The sequence below is a fragment of the Papio anubis genome, chromosome 14, assembly GCF_008728515.1.
Source record: "Papio anubis isolate 15944 chromosome 14, Panubis1.0, whole genome shotgun sequence".
NCBI classification, from domain to species: domain Eukaryota; kingdom Metazoa; phylum Chordata; class Mammalia; order Primates; family Cercopithecidae; genus Papio; species Papio anubis.
Genome location: NC_044989.1, coordinates 25,480,863 through 25,495,382, shown reverse-complemented (window position 1 = coordinate 25,495,382; position 14,520 = coordinate 25,480,863). Strand labels below are relative to the sequence as shown.

Sequence of the window (14,520 nt, the reverse complement as noted above, 5' to 3'; positions counted from 1 at the left end):
GCCCGCCACCATACCCAACTAGTTTTTTATATTTGTAGTAGAAATGGGGTTTCACCATGTTGGCCAGGCTGGTCTTGAACTCCTGACCTTCAGGTGATCCACCTGCCTCGACCTCCCAAAGTTATGGGATTGCAGGCGTGAGCCACTGCGCCCAGCCTTTTTTTTTTTCTTTTTTTTTTTTTTTTTTTGAGATAATTATAGACTCACAGAAAATTGCAAAAATAGTACATAGGGTCCCATGTACACTTCACCCAGTTTCCTTTAATGGTAATACCTTATGTAAATATAGTACAATACCAGGCCGGGCACGGTGGCTGACACCTGTAATCCTAGCACTTTGGGAGGCTGAGGTGGCTGGATCATCTGAGGTCAGGAGGAGTTCAAGATTAGCCTAGCCAACATGGTGAAACCCCATCTACTAAAAATTCAAAAATTAGCTGGATGTAGTGGTGTGTGCCTCTAATCCCAGCTACTCAAGAGGCTGAGGCAGGAGAATCGCTTGAACCTGGGAGGCGGAGGTTACAGTGAGCCAAGATCGTACCACTGTACTCCAGCCTTGGCGACAGAGTGAGACTCTATCTCAAAAAATATATAAATAAATATAAAATAAATATAAATACATATTATATCAAACCAGGAAATTGACAATTGGTGTAAAACTGTTAACTATGGCTTGAATCATTTTATTTCTTTCCATCTGACCAATGGGATCTTGATTTAATTTGCCTTTTTATAACCACTATTAAGTTTGAGCTTCTTCTTATACATTTTATTGGTAATTTACATTTATGGTTTATGAATCATTTTTTCACATCCTTTTTCCATTTTTTTCTAATGAGCTGTTTGTTTTCCTGAAAGAATATCTTCTTAGGACTATTAATCTTTTGTCCGCCATATGTTTTGCAGTTAATTATTCTAGCTTCATATATGTTCTGTAGTTTTGTCGCTTTTATTTTTTTCCTGTGTAGAAATTTTTATTTTTATACAGTCAATATATTTCTTTGTTTTGTGGTTTTTGGGTTTTTCTCTTTGGTGGAAATCTTTCTCTGTCTTCTAAGTTATACTGTTTTGGGGTGTGTGTGTGTGTGTTTTTAAAGCCATGGTCTCCCTCTGTTGCCCAGGCTAGAGTACAGTGGTGTGATCATGGCTCACTGCAACCTCAACTTCCTGGGCTTAGGTGATCTTCCCGCCTCAGCCTCCAAAGTAGCTGGTACTATAGGCGTGTGCCACAATGCACAGCTGATTTTTTTTTTTTTTTGTAGAGACGGGTTGCTCAGGCTGGTCTTGAATTCCTGGGCTCAAGTGATCCACCTGCCTCAGCCTCCCAAAGTGCTTGGATTATAGGCATGAGCCTCCATGCCTAGAGGATTATACTGTTTTCTTTTAGTCTTTTATATTTTGCCTTTGGCTTTTAATTCATTTGGAATATGTTTTTGTTGTATATACTGTGTGCACTCCTCCCCCCCCAGATGTATGAGATACTCTAGCACTTTATTAAACTGTTTTATTTAGGACTTTTTCAGCTTTTTGTGACTTAAATCTCAACAAAATTCCAAAGGTAGTACTGGCTCAAGGCAAGACTTGATACAATGGTGAGAAGCAGCTGCAACGCTGAGCAGAGGAGGCAGGATCCAGAGTGTGAGCAGTAGCTGGGTGAGCACCATGGCTGGGATCACCACTATTGAGGCGGTGAAGCACAAGATCCAGGTTCTGCAGCAGCAGGCAGATGATGCAGAGGAGAGAGCCGAGCGCTTCCAGCGAGAAATTGAGGGAGAAAGGTGGGCCCGGGAACAGGCTGAGGCCTCCTTGAACCATAGGATCCAGCTGGTTGAAGAGGAGCTGGACTGTGCTTAGGAGCGCGTGGCCACTGCCCTGCAAAAGCTGGAAGAAGCAGAAAAAGCTACTGATGAGAGTGAGAGAGATATGAAGGTTATTGAAAACTGAACCTTAAAAGATGGAACTCCAGGAAATCCAACTCAAAGAAGCTAAGCATATTGCAGAATAGGCAGGTAGGAAGTATGAAGAGGTGGCTCGTAAGTTGGTGATCATTGAAAGAGACTTGGAATGCACAGAGGAATGAGCTGAGTTGGTAGAGTCCCATTGCCGAGAGATGGATGAACAGATCAGACTGATGGACCAGAACCTCAAGTGTCTGAGTGCTGCTGAAGAAGAGTACTCTCAAAAAGACAAATATGTGAAAGAGATCAAGATTCTTACTGATAAACTCAAGGAGGCAGAGACCTGTGCTGAGTTTGCTGAGAGTTCGGTAGCCAAGCTGGAAAAGACAACTGATGACTTGGAAGATAAACTGAAAAGGCACCAAAGAGGAGCACTCTGTACACAAAGGATGCTGGACCAGGCTCTGCTTGACCTGAATGAAATGTAGAGCACCCCAGTCCCACCCTGCTGCTGCTCCTCCCTCTGACCCTGATTCCACCTGAGGCCAGCCTGCCTGAAGCTGACCTTTAACTGAGGGCTGATCTTTAACTGGAAGGCTGCTTTCTCCTTTTGCTGCCCCCACCTCCCCTGTGTCTTTTTCGCTAAACTGTCTCTGCCTCTTCCCAGAGATTCTAGCTGGGCTAGAGACTGCACACCTTTGGGAACAACATTTAAGGGAATGTGAGCACAATGCATAATGCCTTTAAAAGCATGTTGTGATGTTCACATTTTGTAATACCTTTTTTGTTGTTTTGTGGCAACCATTTGTAAAACATTCCAAATAATTCCACAGCTCCGAAGCAGCAATTTATTCCTTTCTCACTTTTGGAAAGTGATTTTTCAGCTTGATGCATATTGCCCTTTCCATAGAGAAAAGGAAAAGGTATAGTCCTGCCTTACTGAGAGCCAAGCAGAGCCCAGAGAAAGAATCCACTATGGGAAACCTCATTGCTCTATAAAAAGTACCAGCCAAACCAGAAAGGTGATTCCAGGAGGAGTTAGCCAAACAACAACAAAAACAAAACAAAAATGTGCGTTTCAGGTTTTCAGCTTTAAGATATCTTTGGACAACCTTATTTGTTTTTGTTTTTTTTTTTTCATTAGAAGTGAAAATTAAATTGGTAAGACCTCTGAAACTAAATTTTTGTCCCATCTCTACTGCAGAATGGATCATGTGCCCCTTATGTTGAGGTGACCACTTAATTGCTATCCTCCCTTCTTGAAAGATGATGTTTTGCCACTGATTTAGCCTTATGAAACTCATCTCATTATCCTTTTCTGGGTTTGAAGCTGCTCTCTCTAAAAGTTCTGTCTCAGTGTGGTTTGTATCGGAGAAAACTTGAATAGGTTATGTACAAAACTTTTAAAGTTTTTTATTATTTTGAAGCTTTGCTTCTTTGTGTTTGTGGCACCGTGGCCACCCTGTCTGGCTGTGACAGCCTGTACAGTGTGTGGGCTGGCAGTTTGCTGATCTTTTAAAGTTTCTTTCCCTACCCAATCCCCATTTTCTGGTAAGGTTTCAATGAGGTCTGTTAGGTGTACATCCTGCAGCTTTTTGGCTTAAAATATACACTCTTTTGATGTGGTCTCTTTGGGGCCAGTTGAGAGAAAGACAAATCAATAGTGCAACTCTTTCGATACCAGATATTGGCACAAGTGTCTTTTTGAAATAAAGAACCGGTCCCTCCAAAACACAAAACAAAAAAGGCTTGATACAGGCAAAAGTAATACTACTTTAAAAATTTTGTCCAGGCGTGGTGGCTCACACCTATAATTCCAACACTCTGGGAGGCTGAGGTAGGCAGATCACCTGAGGTGGGCAGATCACCTGAGGTCAGGAGTTCGAGACCAGCCTGGCCAACATGGTGAAACCCCATGTCTACTAAAAATACAAAAATTACCAGCGTGTGGTGGCAGGCACCTGTAATCCCAGCTACATGGGAGGCTGAGCGTGAGAATCTCTTGAACCCCGGAAACGAAGGTTGCAGTGAGCCGAGATTGCACCATTGCACTCCAGCCTGGGGGATAGAGCGAGACTCTGTCTCAAAAACAAAAACAAATTTGCTTCCTGACTTTTCTCAGTTCTGCCCTTTTTGGTGTTGGATTTCTCCTTATGATTCGTACTGTGTCACTCCTCAGTCTGTCTTGTGTGTTGTTCCATTCTAATTCCAGGTTTTTCCTTTGTGCTCACGCAATGACTGTGAATGTTTTAGGCCTTGCTTCCTAATACCACACAAGGGAAGAGAAAGGATCCCTTTCTGAAGATTCCCTGGAGAACAAGTTTGGTTTTTTTCCCCCCACATACCCAAGTAAATAGCTCCGTAGATTTTTGGCCCTAAGTCATGTATCTTATCTGTTCTTTGAGGTGGAGAGTGGGTGTGTGTGTGTGTGTGTGTGTGTGTGTGTGTGTAAAAGCTGATTAATTTAAACCAGTTTGGATTTACCCTTGGGATGGTCATGGGATTAAGTCCCTCTCAACCACATGACTGAAAGTGAGAAAAGTTTTGTTTCACAGGAAATTTTTAGGTACCATCTCCAAAGAAGAGGGAACAGATGCCAGGTAGTCATACTACAGGGGGCTATGGCATGACCTCATGTTTTTTCTAGTAAACATAAATGGTACCTTTTAAATTATGATCTGTTTCTGCATTTTCTCTTTTCTTCCACCAACAGTCTATGAGGGTATTCATTTGATGATTTTTTTCTCAGAAACATACTGCTTCAATAATAGTTGCTAAGAGTACATGTTAATATATTTTAAGTAAGTCTCCCATCATTTTTTTTTCCTAGAAATTTCTTGGCAATTTTTATATATTTATTTGATACAAACTTTGGGATCCTGATTGGAATTACATTATATATATTTTTAACATGGAAATCCAAGTTAGATAAACGTTGACTATGGAAATCAGCTTGGAAATGCTCAACAGTTTCTTCTACAAAAGGCTTTTCTTTCCTTTGTTATTGTTCACCAATGTTTTGGGGGGATGAAAACCTTCTCTGTAGTTTTCGATCCTGGACACTTTCACAGTACCAAAAGACAGTGGACTCATGTCCCAGCTCTCCCCAGCAAACTCTTTAGATAGACTAAGAATCCAACAGCCTCTTCTAGTAGGCTTATTTTTGGTTATTGAGTAGCATCAACAGATAACTGAGAGGGAAAAGAGCTGGAAATGGAAGGTAAACTGCCTTAAACCTCAGGTATTATGAGAAATTTTTAAAAACCATTTAAGGATGCCACACATCTCCAGAGACTCTAGACCGCTGTTTCCATTTCGTTGCTTCCATATGAACTTTCTCTGTGTTTGCTTGCTACCTAATTTTTTTCTTATGTGAAGTATAATATTTTGTCTAATGATTTTGTTATTTTCCTTAGATGTAGAAACATTATCTTTTAGTATTATAGCACTATTTTAAAATATTTGATTGGTGCAAAATTAATTGTGGTTTTGCACCAACCTAATACTACAGCTCTTAGTCTTATGCTAATACTTGATTTTTAACAATATTTTTCCTATTACTGTACTTTTGTGTTCTATGTTTTAATACTGCTCTTATTCCGAAACTCTTATTTAAATATTATCCAACTGTTTTGGTTTTTTTTTTTTTAGATGGAGTCTCACTCTGTCCTCCAGGCTGTCTGGGCCAACTTCTTGGTCTTTTTGTAGTTCCTGTTATATAAAAACTAAAGGTTGATTATCAGAGATAAACATTTTATTTAATTTTATGCTAGTCAATTTATAATTTGATATTTTATACTGAACTCTTTTTTTTTTTTTTTTGAGACCCAAGTCTCCTGTCACCCAAGCTGGAGTGCGGTGTTGCGATCTTGCCTCACTGCAACCTCTGCCTCCCAGGTTTAAGTGATTCTCCTGCCTCAGCCTCCTAAGTAGTCGGGATTATAGACACGCACCACCACCCCTGGCTAATTTTTGTATTTTTAGTAGAGATGGGGTTTCGCCATGTTGGCCACGCTGGTCTCGAACTCCTGGCCTCAGGTGGTCCGCCCGCCTTAGCCTCCCAAAGTGTTGGGATTACAGGCGTGAGCCATTGCGCCTGGCCTATACTAACTCTTTAATGCATATGATTCCATTTGGTGTATGTCAAAAAGCATGCATCTAATTTATAGTTCTCTTTCCTCTTTCTTAATATGTGACTAATTATTTTAAACAAAAACCCAACGTTGGGCTCAGTGGTGAAATATGGGTGCTGTTCTCTTAAGAAAGGCACAGGCCAGGCATGGTGCCTCACACCTATAATCCACTTACTTTGGGAAGCCAGAGTGGGAGGATGCTTGTGCCCAAGAGGTTGAGGCTGCAGTGAGCCACGTTCATGCCACTGTCCTCCATCCTGGGTAACAGAGTGAGACCCTGTCTCAAAAAAAAAAAAAAAAAAAAAAAAGGCAGAGGGACAAATGAATACCCATTTAATAATTTTTTATTGCTGTTTGTTTTGTTAGATAAGTACAAAAAGGAAAATGAAATATGATTACAATTAAGAAAATAATACATGTATATTTTTCTATAGATTATTATATACCTGAAATTCTAGTAAAGATGATACATAGAATTAATAAACATTTAACCAAGTTGCTACATATAAAATAAATATTCAGAAGCGTACTTAATACCTTTTTGAGTGATCTCATGATAGGTTTTAATACAAGAGACAATGGCAATGTGTTAGTTTCACAACTAAGATTCAATCTGGTGCAGCAGTATGCGAGGGAATTAATACTGTTTGTTTGAATCTGTGTGTGTTTGTGTGTGTTCTTTTTTCTCATTTTACCACTGGACATTTGTAAAGCTTGTGCTAAATAGAATGTTTACAAAATATGTTTGTAATACTTCTGTATTTTTCTTGACTTAAATGTTAGATACTGGATCAGCATTAAGGAGTTACTATTTTGTAGATACATGGGAATGATTTTTACATCCATTTTCTCCGTGGCAGCCCCTTTCTATATTGGTAAACTTTTTATAGTTTATAAGACATGTTTAAGTCAAAGGAGTATTGACTAATTAATTTTATCTTGAGTAAGTGTTACATAGGATATTCAGAGACAGAAGTTAATTGTTGCCTCCCTCATCACATCTCCTCTTTGTTTTGCAGTGGGACTTCTCCTCTTGCATGCCTGAATGCAATGCTTCACACAAACTCCAGAGGTGAAGAGGGCATCTTCTATAAGGTTCCAGGTAGAATGGGAGTATATACTTTGAAGGTAAATATTTTGTTGGGGAGTCATTTAAAAAGAAAAAACAGGAAGTGACCACATATAAATATTTGACTCATAGGGACAGAATTCTGTTATCGAAGAGCTTATTTTCAGAAAGAAGTAATATTTTGAAACCTGCACCCAGTACATTTTTTAAAAACTATAACTATAGGTAGATCAGAGAAGTAACTTTATTTTTTATTATTGATGATAATCTTATCTTGAAAGAATGAAATTAAAATGATTTCCGGCCAGGCGTGGTGGCTCATGCCTGTGATCCCAACACTTTGGGAGGCCGAGGTGGGCAGATTGCCTGAGCTCAGGAGTTTGTGACCAGCCTGGGCAACACAGTGAACCCCATCTCTACTAAAATATAAAAAATTAGCCAGGGCGTAGTGGCGTGTGCCTGTAGTCCCAGCTACTCGGGAGGCTGAGGCAAGAGAATTGCTTGAACCCAGGAGGCGGAGGTTGCAGTGAGCCAAGATCACGCCACTGCACTCCAGCCTGGGCAATAGAGTGAGACTTTGTCTCAAAAAATAAAATTAAATAAAATTAAATAAATAAATAAATAAAATGACTTCTAGTGACCTTTTAAGGGGTCCCACAACATTTGTATAATAATTGTTTCTTTGGAGCATTCTGCCTAGATGCTTCACATTACATTCTCAGTTCATTCTCTACCACAATTCACAGTTGGGGTGAATACCATTTAATAATTTTTTATTGCTGTTTGTTTTGTTAGATAAGTACAAAAAGACAGGAAAAAGAAATATGATTACAATTAGGAAAATAGTACATGTATATTTTTCTATAGATTATTATATACCTGAAATTCTAGTAAAGATGATAAATATTCCTTTTGTATAATGGAGAGCCCCCACAACATTTGTATAATAATTGTTTCTTTGGAGCATTCTGCCTAGATGCTTCACATTACATTCTCAGTTCATTCTCTACCACCATTCACAGTTGTGGTTATTATTCCTTTTTTTATAATGGGGAAAGTCAAAGTTCAGACTTTGGATTTTCTTGCCCAGTGTTGCCCATATTGTATCAGAACCAGTATAGGAACCCAGATCTGACTGAATTCCCAAGCCCATATTCTTTCTAACATAACAAGCTTGCTAATTTCTTTCTCTTTTTTTTGACAGTCTCGCTCTGTTGCCCATGCTGGAGTGCAGTGGCGCAGTCTCAGTTCACTACAACCTCTGCCTCCTGGGTTCAAGTGATTCTCCTGTCTCAGCCTCTCCAGAAGCTGGGATTACAGGTGCCCACCACCACGCCCAGCTAATTTTTGTATTTTCAGTAGAGATGGGGTTTCACCATATTGGTCAGGTTGATCTCAAACTCCTGACCTCAGGTGATCCACCCACCTCGGCCTCCCAAAGTGCTGGGATTACAGCCGTGAGCCACTGTGCCCAGCCTTCAGGCTTGCTAATTTCAAATTCCTGCACTGAGAAGGGACCTTTACTTACCAATAACTTTTCACTTACAAACTGTAAAATGAACTCAAATGAGTTTGAGTAAGACAATTTGTTAGTTTATGTAACTGAAAATTCTAAGGAAACCCAGGCTGGATCCAGAAGCTCAGTTGACATCATCAGGGTTTGGTGTCTCCACTTTCTTTTGGCTTCATTCTCAGTCAGTCTCTCCTCATCATATATAACTTCACCCCCAACCTGCACTCTGCAAGCTGTAAATCTGAAAAGAGATAAGAACTAAAGCAGGAGCCTCTGACTTTATTCTGATTTGGCTTAATTGGTTTGGCTTCGCCCACATGAGTATAGCTGAATTATCACGCTTGTCAAAAGTATGTAGTCTTGTGATTGGCCAGTTGTAGATGTGGTTGAGATTAAGCTTGCTCAAGCCGGATGAATTGAGGAGAGTGAGTTTTCCCCAAAGGAAATTTATCAGCTGAAGGGGAATGAATGTTTGGTAGACAGAGACTGTGTCCATGTATATATGTGTTACCTTTTTAGCTTTGAGCTGTAGTCATCACTATGTCCAATGGTTGTGTGGAGCCTAACATTAGAAAGCTCTAACTTATTTACCTACCTACCTACATGCCTCCTTTTTATATACTCTTTTGAACTTTGTAGGGTTACAGGGCTTTATTCTCACATGGAACTTTCTGTATTTCTTTTTGGTTTTAGCTGTTCTAGACCTTCCATACTGTTTAAAAAATTTATTAAATTCCTATTCTATTGTAGAGATTGGGGAAAAAAATTACTAAAGTGTTTTCCCTATTCTCATACACCATTAAGTACAATACTTCTAACACCAGATGTGTGGATGTTTCTCCTCACATACCAAGCAATTCTCCAGCAGACATCAGCTGAATGTCCTTTAACAATTAGAGTTCCAGTCTGTGGCCCATTAGAAACCCAGCTGCACAGCTGGAGGTGATTGGTGGGCAAGCAAGCATGACTGCCTGAGTTCTGTCTCCTGTCAGATCAGTGGCGGCATTAGATTCTCATAGGAGTGCAAACCCTATTGTGAACTGCACGTGTGAGGGAGCTAGGTTGTGCGCTCTGTGTGAGAATCTAATGCCTGATGATCTGAGGTGGAACAGTTTCATCTGAAACCATCCCTCACCCCCACTCCCTAACCCTTCTGTGAAAAAAAATTGTCTTCCACAACTCCAGTCCCTGATGCAGAAAGGTTGGGGACCACTGCTCTAATTCAACTCCATTCTGATGCTATCTATCTATCTGTCTGGAGACAGTGTCAGATTCTACAGGTTGAGGGCTCGGTACCCTCCCATCCCTTTCAAATGCCAACTGTTGCAAATCCCAGATTGTGACCAGTACTTCTGACTGTTTGGTTATATAATTGAGGTTCTCTCCTTGGGTTTGATTAGTTTGCTAGAATTACCCACTGAACTCAGGAAAGTGCTTTACTTACATTTACCCATTTATTATAAGGATATTACAAAAGATATAGATGAATGGCCAGATGGATAAGATACTTAGTGTGAGGTTTGTAGGAAGGTACACAGAGCTTGTGTGCCCTCCCCGGGCTTACCACCCTCCGGGAACCTCCATGTGATCAGCTAAATCATTCATACATTCATTCATTCATTTTGAGATGGAGTCTTGCTCTGTTGCCCAGGCTAGATTGCAGTGGTGCAATCTCAGCCCGCTGCAAGCTCTGTCTCCTGGGTTCAAGCAATTCTCCTGCCTCAGCCTCCAGAGTAGCTGGGATTATAGTTGCCTGCTACCTCGCCTAGCTAATTTTTTGTATTTTTAGTAGAGACAGGGTTTTGCCATGCTGGCCAGGCTGATCTCGAACTCCTGACCTCAGGTGATCTGCCTGTCTTGGCCTCCCAAAGTGCTGGGATTGCAGGCATGAGCCACCGTACCTGGCTGTGATCAGCTAAATCTCAAAACTCTCAGAACCCAATCCTTTGGGTTTTTATGAAAGCTTCAGTACACATGACTGATTAAATTATTGGCCACTGGTGATCAGCTCCACCTTCAGCCTCCTCCCTCCCTGAGATTGGGGAGTGAGTGAAAGTTCCAACCCTCTAGTCACACAGTTGGTTACCCTGGAAACCAACCCCCATCCTGAGACTATGCAGTAGCTCACCAAGAGGAAGAAAAGATGCTTCTATCACCCAGGAAATTCCAAGGGACATAGGAGCTGTGTCAGATGCTCCTTTTACTCAGGAAATTGCAGAGGTCTTAGGAGCTCTGTGTCAGAAGCTGGGGTCAAGACCAAATATAAGAGCAGAAGATTCTACTAGTAGCACTATTGCTTAGGAAATTGTAACAGCTAAAAAGAGCTCTAGGCCAGGAACTGTAGTCAGGAACCAAATATATAGGCCAGGAAGTGTAGTCAGGAACCAAATATATATTTCAGACTATATCACAATATTACCTCTGTGCTGGACACTATAGAGGCTGTAAAGAGGGGTAAGCTGTGGCCCCTGATCTCTTGAAGTTCACATTATAGTTCCTAAAATAATTACATACTCTCAAAATGTTCTGTGTTTTTAAAAATAATGTGATAATATAGAAATAAGAATTAATTTTGAATAAAGGAATGTGGAAGTTTTTTGTTGTTGTTAACTTTTCAGATTTGAGCTGGACTTTGTCAGATAAGTAATAAGGGCCTTCCAGGACATGGGAATAGCTTAAGCAAGGGCACAGTTGGAAAGATTCAGAGTGGACTTGAAAGTAGAGTGAATTGGAGTGATTAGACCATAATCTTTGCGTGGGCTTAAGTGGTAAAGATTCCAGTGTGGTAAACGTTATGTAGAGATCAAACACTGGAGGCCTTTGAAAACCTGACTGAGCAGTTTGTGTATGGGTTATGGGGTGGTAGATGTCACAAGTTTTTCAGGAGAAAAGCATAATCAAATCCAAGTTTAAGAGGATAACTAGTAGGATAGATTTAAGAGTGAAGCAGGAAGATTTGTCAGAAAGGTGATTATGGTTGTTTGGAAGAAATACTCAGAGCCTGAATTAAGAGACTAGTAAAAGAGATGGAGACAAGGGATATTAGAGGAATAAATAAAATATGTAGCATTTGGAGTGAGTAAAAGGGGCTGAAATGATTCTAGAATTTGGGGCATGAGCAATTGATCCTGTACGGATCACAAATTTTAAGAAAAGAAGATAATTATATTTATATTTCAGATACTTGTTGAACCTACAAGTCAAGATGTCTGGCTGACAACTAACTCTATAAAAGCTGTCCTGCATTTTGAAGGAAAGAATAGAAAAATATGGGGTGTGTATATTAAGAAAGTGTGTATAACATAAGAGACAGCTCAGAGAGAAATGGCACTAGAACATAAATGAAAAATAGCTACTTAACTAGATCAAAATTTATAGTCTTGGCTATAATGTCATATGGGTGTCAGTTTTGTGTAGGAGGGTCATATTTTTTGTCTGTCAGAATTATTTTTTATCTGATTATTAAAACAATGTGGGAAAATAAATTATTGGAGGAAAAAAGAACCACTGATAGTTTTATAGCTTAGAAATAACATTCACAGGCTAGGTGCAGTGGCACATGCCCATAATCCCAGCACTTTGGGAGGCTAAGGCAAGAGTATTGCTTAAGCTCAGGAGTTCAAGCCCAGGACCAGCCTGGGGAACATAGTAGGACCCCGGATTTATAAATAATTTAAAAAATTAGCTGGGTATGGTGGCACACACCTGTAGTCCCAGCTACTCCAGAGGCTGAGGTGGGAAGATTGCTTGAGCCTAGGAGATCGAGGCTACAGTGAACTGTGATCGCACTACTGCACTACAGCCTGGGTGACAGGGTGAGACCCTATCTCCCAAAATAAAAAACAAAAAACCACAAACACTCACTAGTGTGTTTAGCCATACATGTGTATTTTTATATATTATGTAAACACATAGGACCTAATATTTTTTGACCTCTTATGTTGGGCACGATTCTAAGCATTTTACATTTATTAGCTCATTTAACTTGAGCTAATTGAAGAATGAACTTTTAAGGCAGGTACTATTATCCCCACCTTGTAGATGGGGAAACTGAAGCATGAAAGGTTAAGATTTTAACCGAGGCTGTACAATTAGGAGAGGGTAAAGCCAGGTAATCTTGTTTTCTAGTCTTTGGTCTTGGAACTATCTTGTTATATCTCTCACATACTAAGCTGACATAGTTATCCTTTCTGATTAGCATTCTTTCTAGGTGCAGAAACCAAAGAGTTTCATATGATTTGTTAAATGATTTCTTTTTTTCTGTCAGGAAGGACCTTCATTGTAAAAAAAAAAAAAAAAAAAGATTTCTTTTTTATTTAATTCTTGCTACTTACTAACCAGTATTCAGGAACCAATTAGATTCAAATAATGCACTGTCCCTTATGTCTAGACTCTTATTCTGTAATTGAATTCAGAGTACTTAATGGTACTTACATATACACATGGACATACATATATTTAATGAAGTTATTTTATTTAGTTTTTTGAGACAGGATCTCACTGTGTCACCCATGTTGGAGTGCAGTAGTGGGATCACAGCTCACTGCAGCCTCAAACTCCCTGGGTTCAGGTGATCCTCCCAACTCAGCCTCCCAAGTAGCTGGGACCACAGGTGCATGCCACTATACCTGCCTAATTTTTGTATTTTTTTTTGTAGAGATGGGGTTTCACCATGTTGCCCAGGCTGGTCTTGAACTCCTGGTCTCAAACATCCTTCCTGCCTTAGCCACCCAAAATGTTAGCATTACAGGCGTGAACCACCACGTCCAGCCAATAAAATTATTGTGTAGTTTTTAAAATCTAGCGTATTTAATCATTTACCTGAACTCATATCTACCCAATTTTTGTCTAATTTAAGCCTGTGTTGTGCCTGCATATGAATGTTTTATATGATTTTTATCTTTGGATGTAGTTGGAAACATTAGCTTATTTGCCTCAAAGAGATGACAGGAATTCAGAAAATATTGTTGGTTCTGCTACTGAATCCTATAGTAACAAAAATTAATGCAATTGAGTTGCAACATTGCATATCAGAAGTTTAATATCTATTTGCTGAAATGCTAATGATTAATCCTAATTGGATGCCTACATTTTCAGAAAGATGTGCCGGATGGGGTCAAAGAGCTATCAGAAGGTTCAGAAGAAAGCAGTGATGGTCAGTCAGATTCCCAGAGTTCTGAGAACAGCAGCAGCAGCAGTGATGGTGGCAGCAACAAGGAGGGAAAAAAAAGCAGGTGGAAAAGGAAAGGTAAATCCACCTGATCCTTCAATAAAGTACTAAATGCTGTAGGACAAATGCCCTTGTTAGTAGTTCCTCTTTTCCCAGACCCCAGGTCAGTCCGTTACTTTCCCTTACCCTCTATAACAGTCCTGTCAAGGAGAGTTTTCTGCAATGATGGAGATGTTTATATCTTTACTGTCCAGCACAACACAGTAGCCACTAGCTACATGGGCCTATTGAACACTTGAAATATGGTTATTATGACCAAGGAGTTGAATAAAAATGCTTTCTTTTTTAGAGCTGTTTGAGGTTCACAACAAAATTGAGAGGAAGGTACAGTGATTTCCCATGTACCCCTCCCCCACCACATGCACAGCCTTCCCCACTAGCCACATTCTCCACCAGAGTGCTATATTTGTTACAGTTGATGAACCTACATTGGCATATCATCACCCAGAGTCCATAGTTTACATTAGAATTTACTCTTGGGAGAGTACGTCCTATGGCTTTGAACAAATGTATAGCGATGTGTATTCACCATTATAGTATCAAACAGAATAGTTTCATTGCCCTAAAATCTGTGCTCTAGCTCTTCATCTCTTCCTGCCTCCTAACCCCTGACAACCACTGACTTTTTTTTTTGAGACAGAATTCTACTTTTGTGGCCCTGGCTGGAGTACAATGGC

General features: G+C 40.0%; 1 protein-coding gene and 1 pseudogene across 4 annotated transcripts in view; both read left to right on the top strand.

Annotated features, from left to right (window-relative positions):
* The window catches only part of ASXL2 (ASXL transcriptional regulator 2), a 156,783-nt gene that overhangs the window by 75,171 nt on the left and 67,092 nt on the right, over positions 1–14,520 (top strand). For all 4 annotated transcript variants that reach the window (XM_031655009.1, XM_031655008.1, XM_031655007.1 and 1 more), the window contains 2 exons: positions 7,051–7,159; positions 13,711–13,861. In XM_031655009.1, the coding sequence (XP_031510869.1) occupies positions 7,051–7,159; positions 13,711–13,861 (260 nt within the window). The remainder of the gene's footprint in view (positions 1–7,050; positions 7,160–13,710; positions 13,862–14,520) is intronic.
* Positions 1,318–3,696, top strand: LOC103876804 (annotated as a pseudogene).